This window comes from Rhopalosiphum maidis, chromosome 2, assembly GCF_003676215.2.
Source record: "Rhopalosiphum maidis isolate BTI-1 chromosome 2, ASM367621v3, whole genome shotgun sequence".
Taxonomy (NCBI): Eukaryota; Metazoa; Arthropoda; class Insecta; order Hemiptera; family Aphididae; genus Rhopalosiphum; species Rhopalosiphum maidis.
In genome coordinates, this window is record NC_040878.1 from 51,436,046 (window position 1) to 51,455,804 (window position 19,759).

The 19,759-nt window shown below is 26.3% G+C and overlaps 1 protein-coding gene across 1 annotated transcript; it reads right to left on the reverse strand.

Annotated features, from left to right (window-relative positions):
• Positions 1 to 1,080: 1,080 nt before the first annotated feature.
• LOC113552900 (SEC14-like protein 2) lies at positions 1,081 to 18,809 on the reverse strand. Its single transcript, XM_026955916.1, has 9 exons — positions 18,576 to 18,809; positions 9,152 to 9,224; positions 7,270 to 7,313; positions 6,393 to 6,720; positions 4,930 to 5,010; positions 4,594 to 4,793; positions 3,494 to 3,642; positions 2,449 to 2,600; positions 1,081 to 2,144 (listed from the first exon to the last, which is right to left on the reverse strand). Exons 1-9 carry the CDS (start codon positions 18,630 to 18,632, stop codon positions 2,014 to 2,016), a joined length of 1,215 nt encoding a protein of 404 aa, XP_026811717.1. The 5' UTR covers positions 18,633 to 18,809; the 3' UTR covers positions 1,081 to 2,013.
• Between the last annotated feature and the right edge of the window lie 950 nt (positions 18,810 to 19,759).

Below are 19,759 nucleotides of genomic sequence, written 5' to 3' on the forward strand. Positions count from 1 at the left end.
TTTTTTTGAAATTATGTTCTTGGTTCATGGCAATATATTTTATTTTATGATATTTATAACCAATAAAGAAATTTATTACCAAACTTTAAACAAATATAGCGTGTTAGCGTTGCTATAGTCTCACTATTTCATGCAAAGTTTGATAATTTATGTTTAGATAATAATTTTGTTAATTTTAGCCAAAGAAAAAATAACGTTTGATAATGCCATATACATTCTCATATAGTGTTTTATATTAAATTTTCAAGCATTTCTACCCTGCAAATAATTTTTAGTTGAAATTTATAAAAAAAATACTAAAAAAATTGAAGAACTATTATACCTTAAGATAATTAAATATAAAATGATATTATAAATATTAGGTGAAAATTTCAAGTTTTTGCGATGGGTCGTTTTTGAGTTACATTAAAAAAACAAAACTGATTTTTCAAAATATCCTTTGCTCTTTTCTTTATCTATTATACTTAATCTAACAAAACGCACTATTTCAACACTACTTTTAGTTACTTTAAATAGATTTATGGGTATATAATTAAATTATTATCATATCATAGTAAGTTACAGGACAAGTGAAAATTTTGATATCGTGATTACAATAGATAGTGAATAATTTTGTTATTTATTTTCAACAATGGTGTGGTGCATATTTCGGTTTTTTTTTGTATTAAACATTTGAGTTTTATTTTTTTGTTTTAAGCAGGGATTATATGAATATAATAGTTAGGGCCTCATTGTAAATCAGATTGAAAACTATTGTATTTTTTTTTTTTGACATACAGACATATTATATAGTATAATAAAATATAATATAATAATTCACATTTAGGTTATTACTTATTTATGACTTACTGGGCATGAAAAGATACAGAGCTTAAAAATTAAATGTTTTATAATTTATTTTAATTAATAATAATAAAAATACGTAAATATATAATATTAATGAATAATTAAAACAATTATATAAAACTGAAAATATAAATCAATAATAGGCAATAATAATAATAATATTACATAGTTTGTATTATTTTATGTAAATAAAATATACAAACATTCAGAAAATGAATATTTATAAGGCAATAATTTAATAACACAATTCTCAAAAAAAAAAAAAAACAGAATATACATTTTAGAAAAATAATTTCAACAACATTATACTTACATCATTAACAAAATGGTAATTATTTATAATTAATACTAAAGTTCATAGAAAGCTCCTAGATACATTATCTAGATTAGAAACTTAGGTATCACTTATATCTATATCATTATGGTATTTTAAGGGATCTTTTGTTTTGGTTTTATAGTTATCATGAATAATATACCTATCTGATTATGTATAACATATTAATATAATATACATACAACAAATTATTTCAACTAGTTTTTGATTGAAGGACAACAATAATTATCCATAACATTTTGGTATTTAAAAAAATATATTAACACATCTTTTGAAAATGTTATGAGTTATACTTTATATTGTTAGACGCTTTAATTATTATTGTACTTTAAAACATACACAAATTATTCTCGAGTTTGTATGCCTATTTTCTATTAGAATAAAAAAAAATTAAAACATATCTAAAAAATTATAAAAATTTTGATTTACGGATGTACGAGAAGACGTGCAAAGTGTGGACTCCTAGTTATAATTTGATCAAATTTCAATAATCGTGTTTATTATCATTTGTTAGCACCACGACTATTTTATTGATCCTATTATACTGCTTAATGACCTACGTTGTTAAATGTATGGCATAGAATGACAAACATGAATTTATTTTATATTTATAAGTTTATACCAGGCATAGAATGAGTGAGTATTGGCCATTACTATACATTAGTATAGGTACCTAAACAATTAAAATATCAGTTATATTTATATAAAAGTATATTATATAATTTGATTTGAATTTCTAACGGTTCCGATAGATGTATTGTATAATACAATTATAATTACGGTTATTATTAGTCATTAAATGCTATTATAATTTTACACCGATCTTATGTAACTTATTCTTCCATATTCACCATCTGATCGATCGTACCGATGGTTTTTTCTTTTACAGGCAATGTGATTCGAATGTTGTATGCGAGTTTTTTGCCACGTATGAAACTGTAGCTGTTGTCAAATACTACCGTATCTGTTGGAACATAAATCGTTTTCAAATACACATGATGTTAGCGATTTAGATACGTATAAACGGTGCAATTTTTATATTTTAAACGCGAATTTTGTACTATCTTTATGTATAAGTATAGATTATTTAATGATTAAACTTCAAATCATTATTAATAAAAACAAACTATTCACACAACATTTGATATAGTATATAATATATATCAATATATCATAAATGTGTTTGATTTGTGTGAAAATAAAATAACTTTGCCTGGATATCCATGTTAAAACTTAAAATATAGATAGATAATGAAAAAACAAATTACATTCTCCAGGATGCTTGCATTTGATGACTCCAATTTCTTCAAACTCGTGGCATGCGACTTTCTTTATCGGCATCACTACTGTTTGTATATTTTCTGAATCTGTTGCTAATATACCAAATTTGATATCATGTCCCTCTGTTTTGAACTGCCACCTTATGTAAAACAGTTACACATTAAAAATTTATAAAAAAAAATGAATTATTCTGTTTCTGTATAATTTAAATTTTTAGCGGAACGATGAATGCATTGATTTTACAATGATAATATGTGTGTGACGTGTGTGTTTTATTTTTATTATTATTTCTTTATTTGTCATGTGTTATTACCATTTGCAGAATAGTAAAAATGCTTGTGAGGTTTTTATTAAAAATTCCCAGTATTTTTCTTAGTAATCGGGAAAAAAAAATAAAAGAAAGAAATTAAGAAAAAACAAAAATTTTTACGTTCAGCCAGTTTTTGACAAAATTAATTTTATTATTTTGTTATAATTAAAAAATAAATAACTAAAGGAACTTAAATATTTTGACGCTTTTTGAGATATTTATGAACAATTAAATTCTCGACTTTTTTTCTATAAATGTCAACAATTTTGTTAAAAAATGTATATGCTTGAATATTTAATACAAGGTCCCTTAACATATTTTAATACTGAAATTAAAAGAGCAAATTGACCATAAATCTAGAATAATTTTTATAATTGTTTGAAGTAAGAATTGAATTTTGTTGAAATTGAGAAAATTTATTTTATATCTAGTTAAAAATGTATAACATTTTCAATATTCATAAGTAAGTTTTTTGTTTATCATGATGTATCATTAAATTCAAATAAATTGAATATATCCATTTTAGTGATCCACTTGATACCTACTATTTGTTCCTACAGCGGAACGGTACCTATTTGCCCACCTTTATTTTTTAACATTTGATTATAATCTATTTTTCTATGTAAATTGTATATCTTATAATTATATTATCACAGTAATTGAAAAATAATTAGAATTTAAATATTCATATTATTAAATTCATATTTGATTGTAAAATTTACCTTAGAAAACTTTGTGGTACAGTAACTGTATGTTTTATGTATAACTTATCGCCTTTTTTTATATTCACTAATGTCATGTCATCAGAATTTGTAAGTTTTTTGTCATTTTTTGAGTATAATTCCTTTGGTACTTTTCCGCCTTGATTTATCTATAATAATACAAAAACACATTACGATTAATTAACAACAAAAAATAAAATGTTTTTAATATTCAAAATAGTATTGTTGAATATTAAACTATGTTTGACTCGTAATAATATACCTATTATATATAGGTAGAACCTAACCTATATATAATAGGTAGATACTTGGCGATTTGGTATTCTTGGTACTTGACAGTACTTTTGTTTTATAATATGAATATACGTTAAGAAAGGGTTTTGCAAAAGTCGCGTTTCAAAAGAAGGCGTTTACTTAGAAACTTTTTTTTTTTAAATCATTATATTTTTTTAGTTGAATACATTTTAGAACTGTTTATTATATTTGGTCAAAACCATCAATTGACGTCGCACTCAACACATTGGTACTTGTAATATTTTTTTACAGCTATTATCATATATTATTATTACGTATAATAAAACAAAATGCGTTTTATTCGATTACTGTTTGGTATTATACAGATTACACCGAGAAGCGATAATTTTTGTGCAATATTGCGTTGTTTGTATTCTTAACTAGTTACTTGGGAATATCCTACATTAGTAGCGATAAATATAAAAGAATAGAATGAATAAGCACGGAGACGGATACAAAGCCATACATGATATAGCATATATAGCATATTATATAAGTGTATTAAGTTATTATACATTATTATTATGTTTTTTTTAAATTTTTTTTTTTTTAGAAGATGATCATAAAATGCGGTAAGAGAAGACCATTTATAACACATTTCCGTGGCGCAATTGGAAACAAAAAATTGAATAATCATTTTTTACACGCAGGAGCATTGAAATAATTCATTTCAAGGGTGCGCAAGATCTGTGGCGTAAGGATACAAATACGTAAGTCAAACACTAAACTAAAATTCAAAATATGTTTTTCCAAATAGTATATCAATTAAAAAAAAATAGAAATTATTAAGACGTGTTTTGACTAGCCTTTGTGATGTATCTAGGGTCGCCATCAGGATCCCTCAGATCGCCGCCCAAAAACGCTGGGTACTGGTCGCTGTCGATGGCGCTGGCCAACGCAGGTTTCCACTTACTCGGGTCTGCTTTATATATTATGAATTTGTTCATTGTGTTGCCGGTCAGTATGTTTTTAAGTATGTTGAATGCAAAAGTGAACACTTTGGGAGCTGAAAACCGTAAAACAAATAACATTGTAACATAATATACCTATATGTGCATATCATTACACAATATGTATATATTTGTTACGGAAATGATTTGTGGTTACTGGTTAGATAAATTATTTACATAAAATATACTCACCATTAATCGCGTGACATGCCTTCAATATTTCTGGGTAATTGGCCTCGTACATTTGCAACAAGTTGATTATCATTTCGGCCGCTATATATTGTAACAATAAATTTCCAATGTCACATTGCTGTTATTTAAATTTTTAAGTGGTCCCATAACAATTATGGAAAATGCAATTAGTTGAGTGACGTATTTATCATCGAAAGATCAATCTTAGGGTAGAATTTGAATGACTTAAAACATAAAGAAGCTGATCAGAATAATTAACTGTGATGACATCCATGTGATAGTATATTAAACGGAATACGTTTCAACCGACCTCTAAGTAATTTAATATTGTCCTAGACGAACCGTACACGAAAAACTATCAATTATTAACAGTTCCTGTTCGACACTTAAATAATATAGTTATCTAAAATGTTTACCGTGACAATTGACAACTATTTCGATGTGAGGACATACGATGCTTGATGTGCCAGTTTTTATTTATGTTTATTTAAAAAAATATGTATATTAATATAATATAGTTTTACACGTTCGAATTAAATATAAAATATCTAATTCATCAAGATTAAAGCAAAATCACGAAAACAACACGATCATAAATCTCAGTGACACTCGAGAAAATCATAACTTTTTATTAATTGTTCTGTTGTTTTTAATAAAGTGACTTGTACAATTACTTTGTAACTAAAGTAGTATTATAGTGCCTTAAATGAAGTATAGTTTAATACATAAATAATGAATTCTACAAAGCATGATAATATTTCAAGTTACAACCATAATATAAAAACAGTAAAATGTAAAAGACACATGAATGACATATCATAACACTATTTAAGACAATTATAACGTAATCATAATCATAATTGTTTGGGAGAGAAGTGGTACTATTTTTATCATTACTAATATTTATAATAATAAAACACGTTTAATAACTCTCGGTGATTTTACATAAAAATAATACTCATCGAAACTAGTTATACTGCTATCATATATTAATATTTTTTTAATATAACCATATAATTAAGTTTTAATGTTTGTCATAGACATTCAAAATTTTTGACAATTCAAACTCCAATGAGTTACTAAGAGTCGATTACGTCGATTATACTTAAATAATATATTTACGTATTAAACTATAGTCATATTGGTGAGTCAATAATTTGATTTAGAATAAATTTATTTTTGGAAAAATATCTAATATGTTGCACTTATTTTAAAATTGTACCCTTTTTAATTTTTTTAGTGACAACCTAATCAGTTTTTTAATTTTTTTAATCTAGTATAGTATAATTTTATGAAAATTTAAACATATATAAAAATGTTTAATATTGAAACATTTTTGTTTGTTTTATAAACGTTTAAAATCAACAAAAGACTGTGAGTAAATATAAACATAATATTAACAATGCAATATAATACAATAAGTTAATAAGGATAATAGTAAGGATGCTTGCATAATAATCTACCTGGTTTCCAAGTGAATTGTCTTAGGTTAAAGTCGGTCAGGTCGACAATGCAGCACACTTGCGATGCTTTTGGACCGTGCTTCAGCGACGATTGCCTAGCCACTTCTAAGTACGAGTCTAGCTTTTGTGCTAAAAACCTGACCATGTCTTTTGGCGGTGCTGACTTAAGCAGGCCACACACGTCGAACCCGGCGAACGGAAGCACAACAACCGGCGATCCTTCCTTGTCGAAGCCGCTGATACCACTCGGCATGTAGTCGACCAGCACTTGGGGTGGCTGCCAGCCATCGTCCTTGTTAATTGACCACTCTTCCCGCCATTTCATTGACTACAATATAATATAATCTACAGTATATATCATACTTAAGAAAAATATTATTTTTTTTTTTTTTGAAATTTAAATGAATGAATTTATTCAAATTATACAAAATATAAACAGAATGTGAGTTATGTAGTCCCAATATTTTTGATACTATACTATATTTATACTAGGTGTTCAAAAAGTTTGGAAACTTTTAATTGCTGTTTGTACATTTTAATAACTATTTGGAGTAATAAGAGACAACTATGCTGTACATTTATAAAGTAAAATATTTAATAACCTCAATAATTATATCATATTATTATAGTTTATTAGTTACAATTAACCCAATTACTGTTTTCAAACTTATTGAACATTCTGTTCACAGTATATATATCTACACAAAACTTTCCGAATATTTTAAGAATTTGCTTAATTTGAGAAATGTATTGTTATTTTTTATTTTTGTAATCAAATAAAATCACTAAGCAGCTTGTATCATCACTCAGTTATTACTCTTCATTGAATGTTTCAGAATAATATTTCTGAATCGTTTATTATATTAAAACTACTTACTGTTCTCAACATGTCTTCTGCTTCTTTTGGATCAAAGTTTCGAGCTATAAAATATAAAATAAATTAAAATTCAAGTTTATTTAATATTAATAAAATATGAAATAAATCATCAAATTAGCTATAGTTAATTAGATTAATAACGTTTTTTTAATATTGCTTATGTATCACGAATTATTCATGATAAATTAATAAGTGAAAATTAATAAATTGAAAAACACTATAAAATATTAAATCAAAAAATGTCTAATGTTTAACATTATATTATTATATAATACTTATGTCTTATATTAGCAGATTCTGCACAGCGTTGTCCATTATAAATTAAATAATGACAGTTAATTTTCTCCGTCTTAAACTCCGTTATATATAAGCTACAGATACGTATGTCTAAAAATACATTAATTTGAGTAATTTTGACCAAATTAATTACAAATTTAAAACTATATATCCAATTATAATAAATATTTTATTTTCGTAAATCAAAGAGGCAGGAATGTTGTTTCAACAAACAAAAATTAAATATTTTTTGATTTGTATATCATTATATACTTTCTGTTTGCGGAAAAAAATCCCTGCATGAGCTATTTTTAAAATGAGAATGTTTTAAAAATATTTTCTTTCGCTAGAGCAGGCACCGGCAACTCGCGGCCCTCGGAACTTTTTGCTGCGGCCCTCCAAATTATTCCAAATTATTTCATGGTGTTTAAAATTTAAATTTTATATCTTAAAAATTGATATAAATACAATTCAATCATGACTATTATATAATAATGTGCACATCTCATGAGATAAGCTATGAGCGAGAACGTAATCTAATCGTATATAATAATGTATATATCGTAATATATATATTTAATATTTTAATTTTGTATGCGGTCCTCAACGAAAACTGAAAAAAAATTATGGTCCGTGTAGGTAAAAAAATTGCCGATCCCTGCACTAGAGCGTTAGATATATTTATTTAATATATCTATGTATAGGATATTTTTTTACCTAAATAATTGTATAAATTAGGTTATGAAGTAGCCCAGTGTAATTTTGCTGTGATGTTTGGTCGCCATACCACTCATACGGGTATTAGATATAAAATACGTATAATTTATGCGTTTTGATTCTTATATAATGATGTTTAACTTTACTGCTTCCATTGTTTAGTATTGATCGATGTACCTGTTTTTAATAATGGGGCATGTATACGTCGACATCTAAATGATTTAATTAAACATTGAAACAGTAAATATGAAAAGTCATACATTCAGGTAAGCGATGTTAATATAAATATAATTCACACTATTGTTTTGCTCAGTTCGTGAGAGTATCAATTTAAATATATGTATAGATGAAAAATTGTAATTCGCTAAATGTACTATACAATATATTATATTTTTATACTAGTATTATTGTATACATATATGTATACAAATATATAAATGAAAAAAATATATAACTGATACAAGATTATCATAGTCAATTTTTATTGAGCCCGGAACCCTGAATGATGAAACAAATTATATGAAGTTATAATAGTAACATAATATAGACTAAAAATAGTTATTCACCACCTTGACCACCCTCGATAGTGTGCGATGTGGATAAATATAAAGCTTTGAATAATTTTTTGATAAAACCAATTTTCTCTCCTTTTAAATTATTATACGTATTAACTATTAATACGTGAGAAATCGATACACGTTATATTAAAGACACGGTGAAGTTAATGGTGTATAATAAAATAGCCCATTCACTTAAAAAAAACTCAAAAACTGTTGATTTCAAAATAGGCCTGAGCACTATTTTAATCCTATATGATATACAGTACTAAACTAATGAAAATATGTATGCATGTGTTTTGTAAATTGTTTAAAAGATAACATAATTTTACCTTCAAGCCATCTTAGTAAAAAGCAGTCGTCGTATTTATCATCCAACTTTAAGTCTGCAACGCTTCTTCGCAACTGAAACAGCACAAATGCAATATTAATATTATTTATTAAACAAATAACACCACGGCAGCTGTGGCCATTGGTCGAACGATGACTTAAATTATAACATAATATATTAATATATAATATTAGGTATACTGGTATACAATTTGTTTAAAGTGTATTTAAATAATATATTAATATATAATATTAGGTATACTGGTATACAATTTGTTTAAAGTGTATTTAAATAATATATTAGTGTATGCGTATTTTATTTTTATTACATTTAAATTACATTAAATTTTTGATTATAACTCTCTCTGCTGATTTAAATAAACAATAACTAAACACTTAAAGAATCAATAGTGATCTAATAGTCCCTTAAACATGATTTAGTGGCACATAATTGGTGAATTACATTTTAGTGAACCATTAAATTATCCATTTGTTCATGCAACTCATTATAAGACGATTTTTTTTTTCTGTAGAGAAACATTTAATAATAATGTTAAATATAAGGTGTTATGTGTATGCGATCTATCTGCTGCAGTATGTAGATTTAGTATATCTATATTTTTTTAGGCTATATTTTTATAGAACGATACGAATTAATTTTTATTCAGTGGTATTCCCATTTATTTTTTGAGAGAATACTATATCATCAAATATAAACATTTAATACAATAAGAATATTTTTCTTATGGTCTATAGGAGTTAAGCTGGTAAAGACCTTGTCAATAATAAGGAAAAAATTGAGATTGAGAGCATACGCAGTATACCCATGATATTGAAAAAAAATCTTGAGAGTATACGGCGTATATGTAGTATACCATATGGAACACCCCTGTTTTTATTGATTTTGAATGAATTATATTTTAAAATATGGTGCAAAATATAATATAATATATATGCAGACAAGTACACAGAAATTAATTTCAGGGGTAGTTAGAATAAATCATAATCAATATAAATTACAAATAAATGTTATAAATTATAATTTATAATATATAAGAAAAAATTGTTTTCGTTTAACATTTGATAGCAGAAAATGGGAATGAAAGCAAAGCGATTTGAACCTTCAAAATAAATTCTGTATATGTTTTTGGTTATACGTAATAATGCCAATATAGATAAAAAATAATGTCTACGAAAATATTGTATCCATTAAAAAAATGTTCAATTCTTAAAATAAATCATAATATGAAATCACCAATACGTAGACATTTTCAGGTATTAAGCGAATCTAAGAAATTATGGTTATAATTTATAACCTAAGTTATATTAGTATATTACATAATATTATATATACAGTAGTTGCCGTTTATTGGACTCGAGTACTTATGGTTAATGGAATCAAACAAATGGGTTCCGATTTACATTTATACTATAACACTTTAGGAGAAAATTCGTCTATTGGACTACATTGGTTAATTTTTAGTCCAACTCCAAAACTCATCAGATATTATATTTTGATGATTAATACTATTTCCTTGACCAATCACATAAAAAAATATTTGAGTTTTGAAAATATTTTTTTTTACATAGTTGGAAGAGATAATGTAAACACTTGAAAAATAAATAAATATATTTTCTATTCTAATCGTTATATTCGTAATAATCTTTAGTGGTTTTTTTCTTTGCGAATAACAACACTCATTTGAAATGCAATTAATAAATAAATATGTAATATCTAATGAATATTTATAAGTAAATAGTAAAATTTAATTTTTGTATTACAGTGCATAAATACATAATTTGTATATCTCTTTATTCTTGGACCTTTCGCCTTATATTGAATCATTCGGATAATGGAGCAATGGACTTAAATACTTTGGTCTAAAAATGAGTTCGATAAGCGGCGACTAGTATTTTAAATATTAAATATCATATGATATAAATATATATAAAATAAATGAAAAATGTTAGTTAGTTCTTTAAATCTATTATAAAAATTATACATTTTATTATTATTGAACAGAAATTTCTAAAATTTACAAAATTGCCTTTTATTATTGTAATTATTTATTTATTTATTTTATGATACCTCGGGATTAAAAAATGTATCGTTAACATATACACATCTACAATTATTACATTATATAAATTACTCAGTCATCAATATTACGAGATACTATCTTGAGGAAATTGGTAGAATGTTAAGGTTCTGTACTCTAAACAGTCTAAACCTATAATATCAAATTTTATAAAGGTACAATTGAATTTATTTTTAAGTGATTGTCCACTGTTCAAAATATTTTTAATTAATTAGCGCTGATACATATTATTTTAAAATATTGCAAACACTACTATTGGTAACTATTAATTTACGAATCGCATATTGGCCGTACAGAAATTTTTAAAAATTACAAGATATATTTGTTATTTGTACAGAAATGCTTGAAAGTTACCAACGGATATATTTTGTATATTTTAACTTTATTTATTTGATTTTAGCCAATTATGCAAAACGTTACTGTACGTATTCTTAGAAGTATACATAACTGATGATTGGACAATTTTTTTTTTTTGAAGATAATTCATATCATAGGTATTTACTTGAACCTAATCCGGGTTAGATAACTATTTCGATAACCTTAAAAACTAATCTTTATAATAATGGCTGTGTAAAAATTAAAACCAAACAATTATAAAATATGACATATTATGTATATTAATATTATATTATACTTATTTCCTACTGTATTATAGTGTTGCATAAGTATATAACGATGTAGAGTTTGTCAATAATTTAAAAAAGAACACATTTGTTTTCACCTTCTAAATTATCCTTCTATTGAGACGGCGTGCGCGCGCGCGCGCGCACGTTAGTTACATATACATTTATCATACGTAAGTCAATGCTATAATGTTCGATGGTGGATAGTAATGTTTATAAAAAGTAAAAATGTACGCAATACGATAACATAAGCAGTGACGAATATGGGTGTGTGTGTGTGTGTTTGTACCTATAGCAGTTCCCGTTGGTTACCTCTGCCGCAGTTGCAAACGCGTGGACCAACTTAGGCGGTGAAAGTTACAAGGATTGTTTTTTTATTTTTTAAAAGACGAGACTTGTTACACAATCGACAACGTCGTAAATCATTCTCGAAAATCATTCGGCGATTTAGGTCCCCGCCCCTCCAGCATCGTACATATATACATCATACGTCTTCTAATAGATATGTATATTATTATGTGGTATATCTTAAACGTGCACAAATATACATCAAGCTGCGGCGATACCGAGTGTATAATAATAATAATAAAGTATAATTACTTAATTTCGTATTGAAATCTTACAATATTGACGTGTGCCATAACAGAAAGAAAAGAAAAAAAGTTAGATGACCTTAACCCGTTTGTCGGTAGCAGTGTAAGTGTTATATTGACAAAATGAACGACTTTGACTAACTTAATGATAAAGGTTCGCAATTTTGCACAACGGGAATGCCTAAGCCCGATAGGCAATGACGAACAATTTTTTATCAAAATAACAAAACCTCTAAACAAACACCTATTATAGATGATATATTATTTTTTTAGCTACATTATATTTATGTTTTGATTTGAGTCAGCAAAATACCCATTCAAATGTTTCGCAGTAGAAGTCGAAAAATGCACGCAACGCATGCATTACGATAATATTATTTGATAACTGTTATGATAAACTATGCTAAGGTTTTATGTACAAGAGATATAACTAAATGCTATTTGGATAAAAATAATTAAATTTAACTTGAAACAGAGTATTTACCAAACGGTCCAAACGTTTGCAATACTTTCAGTACACTGAAAAATGATATTTAAAATACATTATTAAAGTGCAAAATATCTGGTTTGAATTATGCAAAGATAATTTTAAAACATCTAAACGAAGACAAATAGCTGTGCCGCTTTAGGAGATTATTTGTTGTCTAAATGTATAGACTATAGGTATTGCGAGCGCCGAGCGTGTGTCGTCACTTTTGGATATAATATGTTAACGATAATAAAATATCTAAAACATTTTATAAACATACTTTCAAGAAACTAAAATTAAATTTGACTTCGGTAGTTTGACCATATAAATACAGCTAAATCATGAGTTGTTCTCGTGAATAAAAAATGGACGAACTGTTGATAGAATTTCGAAATAACCACTGCGTGTTAATGACTTATGAGATAATAACACAATATGTCTATTACTTTACTAGATATCATGATCTTCTTCTCAATAAACAACAAAATATAGTATGTTCAGGACATAATAAATACTTTCTTTCTATTGTTAAATTAAACAAAAAAATAATTAAATTAGTTACATAAATGTTCATACAAATTATTCAACAAAAATGACATACATATATTATTATTAATATATGTCTTTGTAACACGTACAAATCGTATAGAATTTCCACTTTTGCCGTGTGGTTTATTTTTAATTGGAAGTTAATTTTAATAATATACGTTAATGATTTTAGTAAAAATGTCTAACGAACGATAACAATAAATAATAATTGCATTTAAATATTCTCGAAATATAATAAGTAATAACCATCGTATTACAATATTATAATAAAATATTATTTTATTTTATAACAACTTAATTTCGTTTCAAAGATTGTATTTAATTAAAATGTACGACAACATTTAATATTTTATAAATTTATAATTGATTAAATATAGTATGAGATTGACGTCTGTCCAAAAACAATATTATTACAATTGTTACATATATTTTATATAAACAAAAAGTCAATAATATGGTATTTATTACTTTTAAATTATAATAATAATTAATTAGTTATATTATATTATTACTACTTGTATTGTATTTAAATCTTTTCATTTTCACGCTAATGAAAATTTGTAGCAGCACCACACTATAGTATTAACATTAATCAGACTACGGAATCATGATTTATGTAATACACAAGGCCAAAATTTTGATTTCCTGATCATTATTTGTTATTCTGAAGAACGAATGGATTTTCGTGCAATAGCCGTGGCGACGAATACGGGATTAAGTAAGAAAAAAAATAATTTCGAGATAAATTCTGCTTTGCAAAAACTATACCAAGAAAGATTTCTAACAAACAACTAAACCTATATACCTTATAAACCTTTATACTATGTATGTGTATAAAATACAATATAATGTAGTTACTATAATATTACATACACACACAAACCACATTTACTTTGAATTAAAATCAAACGAAATGATCTAATTTCTATTATTTACAGAAAATTGTAATTACTTAAATTTTATTTAGATTTACTGATTATTTTCGAACACGGCTTTCTGAATAGGCAATTTTCTCACGCATATGATATAATAAATAACCATATTATTATTATTTGTAACAGATAATCACTTGTTTGTGTAATCGTAGAATAATATTAAACCCAAACTTCAAGAATTGAACTGGAGTAGCGCTGTAATAGGTATGTGTGTATAATATTGTATACATATGTTTATTTATAATTTTTTTATCTGGTACCCATAATTGACTTAAGTTTGATTCAATACGATAAAAATAATATATTGTATAATTAACAAAATTGCAGTGTGTCTATTTAATTACAGTTAATCATAAATGCATAATAATTAAGAAAACACGAATGACGAGATTACGAAAACAATTAATATTAGAGTTGGCATACTTTTCGGCATACAATAATTATTACAAGTGTACCTACTATGTGTTTCACGATTTTGAAATATGTTTTTCTCATTTATATGAGTCGGTAATTTAACTTCACAAGGCGGAACCGCGAAGTAAATAAAAATAATAATTATATCTAAAAATAAGGTCGAAATATTGCTCGTCCGGGGGCTTTGTGGTGACGTCAATCGTATTTATCTCATCGAAGCCGTCTAAGGGTTACCGTACAATAATGTACAAAACGGTGGCACATCTGTTTGTTTTTATTTTATCGTGTCCCACGTAGCCGCGTGACACGTCAACGTTTGAAAAGGTACGGCTAAATAGCAAATAGTTCCAGAGGGCTTGGTATTATCGCGTAAAGGTGAGTTTTCCATGACATACGAACGCGGCGACTCGTGTGATTTTTATGTTTTTATTAATCGAGACCGTTCCCGGAAAACCAGTTCGTCCCGACTTTTTACACAATATGATTATTTACCATAGTGTTGGTTCACGGTTTTTGCAATCGCTAAGAACTATTGTGCAGTAATTATTATTAAAAAAAAAAAAAAAAATTTAAATAAAGTTAAAATATTATTGTACCGCAAACGCAAGCCGTAAGGCGGCAGTCACGGACTTTTCGTTCTTCGGTTTGCGGTTCGCTAAACCGCTTCGTGGCAGAACGACCGTTTTATGATGAACGGAGAGCGTGTTGCAGCTGCAGCCACCTCCGCCACCGCCGTTGTTGTCCGCGCGTCCGTCATCATTAGTGTCAAGAAAAACGAAACCAGACGCACCGCAACGACTGTATATTATATGCGCGCGCGCTAATTAAAACGGCTCGGGTTATGAAACTTGTACGAACATTCACAGGTCACAATACTCACAATTTATTATTATGATATTATATGCGTATCTATACGATAAAATAATAATAATATAATAAACGCCGGTGGTAGGTACCTATACCATTTTAATGGTTTTAAACTTTTACCAACGATTACCAGCTATAATGTAATGGGTACAAAACGATAACGTAAAAATGGTGTGTATTAGTTATTAGTATATAGTAATATAGTATTTTGATTCGTACACCATTATGCGTTGGAAAAGATTTAATATCATTTTAAATTCGAAACGGTAACGAACATTAAAAAAATGTGTTTCTGTAGTTCATAGTTTTTAAGTTTTTATAATACTTAAGCTACTAAAAAAAATTACGGGTTTGCGTGAGATCTTAGTATTAGTTAATACAATAGTATTTTACAGTGATAATTTTTGTAAACACCAAGATTTGAACTTAAAACATCTGCCATTATACATGGTGATTTTTTTTAATGTAAACCACTTGCAGTCGATTTTTGTAATTTTATTTTTAGTATAACAACTTATATATTTTAATTTCACAATATAAAGCAGACTATATACTTTTCTGTAATTACTTAGATAGGAGATATAAATAATTACATATAATACTAAACGTAAATACCGCATTTAAATTTAATAGGTAGTATTAAAAAAAATAACGTTCATATTTTACTATCTAAATATTGTATATTTAATTATTTAACGTAGGCGTTATATTTTTCTAAAGATTTATACAAACTATTAAAAAGCTTATTTTTCCACTTCAACAAAACTTTTTTATAATATTATATACTTACTATGGTATACGCCTTGAAAACGTATATTAGGTATCACGATTAATTTTTACCGATAATTTATCCACTACCTTTCAATAATAATTAATTTCATAGTTATTTTGAATAAAACATAATATTTTGCATTTTATTATACCATTATGTATTTAACTAATACATTATAAATTATATTTTTTTTATGAATTTAAATAATTTTTTTTTTGTCCAACCAGTTTTCTCTCACATTTTATTAATATCATAGTAAGAAATCTAGTTTTGAATAATAATATTTTAAATATTAGTATATATTATTATTTAACTTATTATCAACAATTTTTTTTTGCGTATTTGAATTTTAATAAATTTGTTTGCGTTATTTATGTGTATATTTTATCCTTGGTTTTAGTTTCTTATTACTTCCAAGCCTTTATAATAGTTAATGAGTAAAAAGTAACTATGAATAAGCTTTAAACAATCAATGTTTATTGTAATATGAAATTACGACGTATATAATAATTTACAGTTCGCCATATTTAATTGGACTATAAGTACTTATATAAATGTTGAACTTTATTCATGTTATATAAAAACCGTACAATATTACACGCATCATAGATGTAAGGCAGAATTATGTTTAGAAAAATCTCAAAATTTACATTCATAAGATGCATTGACTAGCTTATAATATAGAAACGTGTCGTTAATAATTCATCAATAAGTATATGAATGCATTATGATAACATTATTATGTGCTAACCTAACCTTTACAAGGATCAAATAGACTGATTCCGTATTTCCGTGTATACAATACACATAAATAAATAATATATACAAGGATGCCAATATTTATAATAACGCAAATCGCACAATAAGAAAATCAACAATAATACTAAACGATTAAATTTGACTGTTAAAAATAAATTTTTGATTCAGTTCTTTCACAATTTGGATGTATCATTAGATTTTCATTTATATAAATATTATATTAGATACATAACACAATTTTTGTGTACGGCTTACTATCGGTTTGTTTTTACTAACTGTTTTATGAATTAATTTTAATTTGGAAAAATTCAAATAAAACAATACTTTGGTTGTGATTAATATTATGGGTAGGTATTTACCAGAAAAAGATTAAAACGAAAAAGAAAAATATTAGTTAAAGAACTGCGATAGTATCATATTATTACGATGATTGTCGTAATGTCGTATGTCGGGTTAGGTTAGTAATTAATACAACAGATGACTTTAATCAATTAATAAACTGTACAGTGTACATTTAATAATTGTGTGATATCGTATTTAGTTATCGGCGTAGGTATATACGTTAATTAATAAGTTATTTTAATCGATAATAAGATAAACGAAGAAAAATATTATAATATACATCATCATTCGTTGTTGGACGTGGCTAAGATGAATATAATATTGAAAAGCAATTGTACTGAGTTTAACAACCCTATACATTTTTTAATTGTTGTAGCCCTAATAAGATACTTTAATTTGATTTGGTTTCATTGTATTAAACTTGATTTGACATTTGAATACATTTAAAGACTAATTGCTCATAAAAATTGGCAGTAGTATTTAAGCCGATTAATTGATGATGTCGTTATAAAATAACAAATTCCAACTAAAGAGAATACGGCAGTATTGAATAAATATAATGAATAAATAAACAACACAATTATTGACTACCCTGAGCTTTTAGAATTAATAGCTTATAAAGTACCTACAGTGTATACACAACTATTTATTACAAATTTAGGAAAAAAAAATCATTGTATACAGCTCACTAAACCACATGTTAATGTTTAAATCTTAAATTGTATTTATTTTATGATCGTGTTATAGATTAAAAATCTTAGTTGCTACTAATATTTAATTTTTATATCAATTCATAATCTCATGGTGTGAAAATTAACTAATATTTATTTATTTCACATTTTAGGTACTTATCGTTTCTAAAAATATTGTTAATTTGGAATTTTACGCGTGTTGTAATATTGTTTTTTTGTATAACTACTCTGTAATATATTACCTTTCGAGGATATTATATTATGGAATAAGATAAATAAAATAAACAAATAATGTTATTATTTATTATATACCTTCATCAAAGCGAATCTTTGATCATCGCTCAGATCCAAATCGGTTCTTCTAGACATATTGTGTGGTTTGCAGAAGTCGGATGACGATAAAATCGAATGCCGTCTCACAAAACAAGCGATAATGGTTATAAAAAAAATATAACACTAGAGACGGCGTATGAAATGAAAACGGAACCTTATTCACATTCACCACGGAGTGGACTCTGTGCGAACTGCCGACCGATCGACGACGGCAGCCGCGGCGGCCTACCAAAGGAAATGCAAACGAGGGGCATTTCGCCCTACCACCCATAGTACGCCAATAATAATATCATCTATCTGCTGCGCTTTCGAGACGACCTTAACGCACTAATATTAACGCCAATACATAAGACGTATTATAGACATGGGCCTAACAGCAATAATGATGAGTATTTGTGTGGGTATTTGCTTCCTTTGTAATATTGTAAAACAATAATAATAATTGACGACTGAAAATAATGGCTTGTGCTCGTACGACCGGCTCGTGATAATATAAAATAAAAATAAAGTACTAAATAGTCATCGAAAATTCTAAAATGCCAGTAATATTTGTCGTGTCCGTGCTGCAATTTACCTATAATAATATAAAGTACCTACAATATCATTAAAAGATTCTGCGTGAAGGGCATGTAGTAATAAGGAAAATATGTTACCTACCTATGCAAATATTATAGTAGGTACATAATACATTTATAAATATATTAACATAATATATTGTATTGTAATTACTTGTTTATTATTAGTTTTTATATTATTTAACTCTATCGCGTTAATGTCAATGTCGATGAAAAATTTAAAATACATTCCGATATTAAGAGGTACGTATATTGCTTGTGGAAAAGTGATGAATAAAGGAGAATTGATAACATACTTCGATATAACGGTTGGTTTTAGTTATAATATGTAACGCGCATTACTATATTGTTTAGCGTGTAAAATGTCGGCGGTAAAAAATTTTTGGTATGTAAAATATGTATAAAAATATTTAACCGCCTAAATATAGAATTTACCGGCTTCGATTTTTGTGTTATTTTTTGTATAATATACTATTATATATAATAAAAAAACTAATTTATATGTATACCAATGTTAATCACTATTTCTATTATAAATGTTTAAATAATCAAGTAAGTCAGGATCACTTTAAATTAATAATAATAATA